Source organism: Hirsutella rhossiliensis (genome assembly GCF_020360975.1).
Source record: "Hirsutella rhossiliensis strain HR02 chromosome Unknown scaffold00009, whole genome shotgun sequence".
Lineage (NCBI taxonomy): Eukaryota > Fungi > Ascomycota > Sordariomycetes > Hypocreales > Ophiocordycipitaceae > Hirsutella > Hirsutella rhossiliensis.
Window position 1 is genome coordinate 2,373,627 of NW_025408675.1, and position 4,663 is coordinate 2,378,289.

General features: G+C 50.1%; 1 protein-coding gene across 1 annotated transcript; it reads left to right on the top strand.

Moving 5' to 3' along the window:
• Positions 1-858: 858 nt before the first annotated feature.
• HRG_08205 (RNase H domain-containing protein) lies at positions 859-1,238 on the top strand (the record flags this gene model as incomplete). Its single annotated transcript, XM_044866676.1, has 2 exons — positions 859-889; positions 970-1,238. 2 exons carry the CDS (start codon positions 859-861, stop codon positions 1,236-1,238), a joined length of 300 nt encoding a protein of 99 aa, XP_044718565.1.
• Positions 1,239-4,663: the final 3,425 nt, after the last annotated feature.

Below are 4,663 nucleotides of genomic sequence, written 5' to 3' on the forward strand. Positions count from 1 at the left end.
TAACCTTAGCGGAGCGGAATTATACTATTTACGATAAGGAGATACTAGCGATTATTAGCTACCTTAAGTAATAGTAAGCGGAGCTCTAGAGCTATAAGAGCTTCGAGGTTCTTATAGACTATAAGAACCTTAAGTACTTTATAACTCGCTAGTACCTTTCGGAGCGGTAAGCCCGCTAAGCGGAGTATCTCTTATACTTTAACTTCTCGATTAAGTACTAGCTAGGGCGGGACTCTATAGTCCTAAATACGCTTTCTCGGAGGGATTAAGACCGGCTAACGGGAGCGGATATTAAGGCCTAGGATCTATAGCTTATCCTATAAGAAGCGCTACGGACTTATATAGGAGCTTCCCTAGTAGAGGAAGGCGCGGCGCTAACGGATAAGCCTTCCCCCGCACCTTCGCCTCGGCCTAGCGAGGAGGGATAGACTAGCCTAGGGGCGCGTACGGCGCGGGTGTTCTAAGATAAGGTCCTCTAGCGCTTATAGGATAGGATATCGTCTCTAGACTATACCTATAAGAGCGTACGCTACGCCGTTAAGTCCGGCGCTCGATGCCTCGATCTAAAGCTAAAGCTAAAAGTATAAGTAGCCGGCTATTATATCGACCTACGGGGGCACCTACGTTAGCGGGGGAGACTATAGGTGCCGGGCGCGCCATATACTATAGAAGCTAGGGAGAAGGATAGACCGCTAGAGCTAGATAAATAAAACGAGCTCTAAGGGAAGCTAGTCTAGCTCGTCTATAACTCTAGTATCGTAGGCTACCTAGGTAGGCAGGGTATAGTAGTAGGCCTTACGAGGGATTTCTACTAGCCCCTCTTATAGTACTACGTTCGCCGCTTCCTCTATAACTACGATGCCCTCGAGGGGCTTCGAGCGGCACTCACGTGGTCCCCCAGAACCCCGGACCAGCAGTGGCCGATAGTCGTCTGCCTTGATAACACTGCGGCTATAAGAGCCATACGAGGCAGCCCATCGATCTCGTCGCAAGCGGCTGCGGAGAAGTTCGCTGAGGCCGCGGCTCGACACGGAGATGTCAGCACGCGTTGGTGCCCCGGCCATACGGGGATCGCCGGCAACGAGCGGGCCGACCAGCTAGCAAAGGAGGGCTGCCGGGCCGAGGGTCCGGACAGATCGCCGACCTACGCGAACATCAAGAGACAGGCCAAGGCTGCGGCCAGGCGCGACTTCCAGGACTGGTGGGCCGCGGGGCCCCGAGCAGCTACAAGAGCCTAGAGCTCAAGGCCTCGCTCGGGTGCCCCGGAGCTGCACACAAACGAGAGCACCTCCATCACCTGCTCGCTGCGAGGAGCGGGCACGGGGACTTCGCCGACTACCACGAGAGGTTTAACCACGAAGAGGCCCGGATCGAATGCTCTTGCGGGAGGAGAAAATCACCGACACACCTTCTACTGCCGGAGGGTAGGTACTCGACCCCGCCTAAGGCTACCCCCCACGGCGGGCAAGGCTACCACCCAGGCACTAGGAGGGGTTTTTGCCCGTTCCCGGGGGCTAGAAAGGGAGGAAAATTTTTTTGATCGGTTCTCCCACCGCCACTAGCTCGAGGCAACCCTCCAACCTAATATGTACAACTCTCTCTTTTCTATGTTTTCTGCCCGTAGGCTCCCTGTGGGCCTACGGCCCAGCTGACTGCGTGGGCTTTCTCAGTCACCCGGCTCTGACCGAAGACTGACTAATATTACGGCTTCGCCGCCGTGCCCGGAACCCGCTGACGGGGGAAGGGACCTGAGAATCCGAGCGGCCACAGAGTCCAAGAATTGCTAGATAGGGGAGTAGAAGTAAGGAACGCGCGACGGGTCTCCGACGAGCATCCCCATCTTGTACTATACCTAGCCTAGCACGTCTTTTGCCCTTATAGGGATGTCCCAGACGGTAATCAATACTACTACTACTACTACTCTATAACTACGATATCTATAGCCGTACTAAGATTTAAAGGGCGTAGCTTAAGGGGCTACTTAAGTAGCTTCCGGTGCCTAACTAGTTCTATATATATATATAAATAGACTTTATAACGGACCTCCTACTTATAGAGGGCGGCAACCGCTATATATAGGTAATTAAGGACCGACTTAGTAAGTCTATAGTATTAAAGCCGATACTATCTATAGATATAGAGTCCTATATAGAGCGCTTCCTATAGTACTAAGCCCACTTATATAGCTAGCTAGCCTTTATTATAAGCGATAAGGGATTAAATTAAACTAGCCGCTTTTAATAGTACCTATACTAGCTACTTTAGATTATATAGCTACTTAGCACGGTATATTACTTATAGACTAATAGAGGGCCTAAGAGGGTTAACTAGGAGGCATAGGCTTACCTACGGGCTATTATAGCCTATAACTAAGTAAACTAAGACTATTAGCTCCCTACGGCCTAACTTATATTAAATAGTAGACTATATACTTTTATTAAGATAGCCTCTTTCTTTATAACGTATAGCTTCGAACTACCTTTACTAGTTCCCTTTACTATAGATATAGTAGCGGAGTAGTATAGTAATTTATTACTAAAGGGCTACGCCTCTACGTTTATACGAAAGCTATAAGAGACCACGGATTATTACTAATCCGCGATAGCCGCCGCGGCGTAAGATTAAGAGCAGCACGCTAATAAGACTAGGGCCCTAGTAAATAGGTTTACGGTAGGAGATAAGGTATAGCTAGACCTCTATAACTATAGGTTAGCACGGCTAAAAAAGAAGCTTAACTAGCTATACGCGAAGTTTATAGTATAGAGGGTTATTAGCCTATAAGTTATAGAGCTCGATAGTCTCTTAATAAGGGTCTATAATAAGATTAACGTAGACCTCCTTTATAGAGCCTCCTTTAACCCGCTACCTAGATAAGAAGTAGTAGACGCTTAACCGCCTATAATTAAGGTAAAAGGAAAGGATAAGTTCGAGGTTAAAGAGATATAGGCTACGCGCTAGAAAAAGGTTAGTAAGGGGAAACGCTAGGAGGTCCTCGTTAAGTAGCGCGGGTATCTTAACCCTATATAAAAACCTATATATAAGTTTATAGGAACTATAGCCCTTAATAAGTTTAAAGCCTTATTTAAAATAGTAAATAAGAACGATAAACTAGTAAACTACTAATAGTAGCTTAAGCTAAGACTATAAAGTAAGTATAGCGGAGGGGGTAGTTATAGTAATATAGGCAATATAAGCGTAATAGTATAGGCGGAGATAAAAATAACGTTTATTATAAGGCGGAGCCCTTAGACTACCTAGGCCTATTCTTTATCGTTATTATTATTATTATCTTTATTATTATTATCCTCGTTAGCCTCCTCTTTCTTATTAATAGCGGCGGCGGTCTCTAAAGCGCTAAGGCGGCCCTCTAAGCCCGTAAGCTAGTCGGCGGCGGCGGCGGCTCTAGGGGTAGAGGGGCGGCGGCTAGCGGCGGCGGTAAGGGTAGGCGGCAGTAGTAGAGGCAGGCATAGCTAAAGGGACCGCCGATAGGGCAACGGAGGTAGTATCCCTAGCGCTAGGTATATTAGAGGCAGAAATAAGGGAGCAGAAGAGTAGGACTTACTTAGGCATAAGGCCCTATCGCTTAAGGGCGCGGAGGTTACGGTAGGTAGCGGCGGCGGTAGTAAAGCGCTTCTTAGTAGCCCCCCGCGCCTACCCGTGCGAGCCGGCCTTCTAAGCCGACGCCGCAATAAGTAAGACGGAAGGCGCCGCCTTATAAGCGCGGCCGGCTCGCGCGTACTAGTAGTAGCTACCGCCGCGGCGGCGCCCGGCCTAGTCGGAGCAGTCGAGCTCCTACGACGCATAACGTATATAGGGGGCCGAGCGGGCGGCGCCGGCCTATACTTAGCGCTTATACTATAGGAGGTTAGCGGATAACGTCTATTACGCTTACCTAACTACGGACTTACGGGGTAGCGGAGACGGAGGCGGGGGCCGAGGGGCCAGGCGTTACGGGTAGCGGCGGGGACGGCGTCGTTACCCTAAGGGGCGACGTAAGAGCGAACAGCGTAGTAGAGGCGGCGGCGGCGGCGGTAGGAGCGGTGGCAGCGGCGCGGGTAGGAGCGGCGGTAGCGGCGGAGTCGTCGTTAGCCGCGGCTAGTACGGCGTCGACGAACGACTCCGCACGCTCTAAGAAGGAGGAGGTAGGAGAGGGAGAGGCGGATATATCTATCGCGGAAGTTAGCACGATAGAATACGGCCTCCCGCTCTATAAAGCGCGGAACTTACTAGTTAAAGTTATTATTATTATTAAGGCTATTATTACTACTACCGCTACTACTATGAGTATACGTTAATAGAGCGGCCCGTATAGCTAAGAACGGACTAACGCCCTAGGTAGAGCGGAACTTACTTATTAATGCTACTACTACGGTTAAAGAAGGGAGAGAAGGAAAGGAAGGGGGAAAAGGGGGATGCCGCCTTATATACCCCTTAGTAGAGGATACTGCCTAAGGTAGAGGGGACGGGCAACCTAAGGCTTACGTAGGTCCGGACTAGCCGCCGGCTACCTAGGGGCGTATATAATAGGTTACGCCCTTATTTAAACGGCTAGCCGGCCGATAAGTATAGAGCTAGGTCCCGGCTACCTAGGCTAACGGGCGCGGGGATAATAGGGCTAGTAGGGCCGGCCCTATTAACGGGAAAGGGTAGGGAAGAGCCCGCG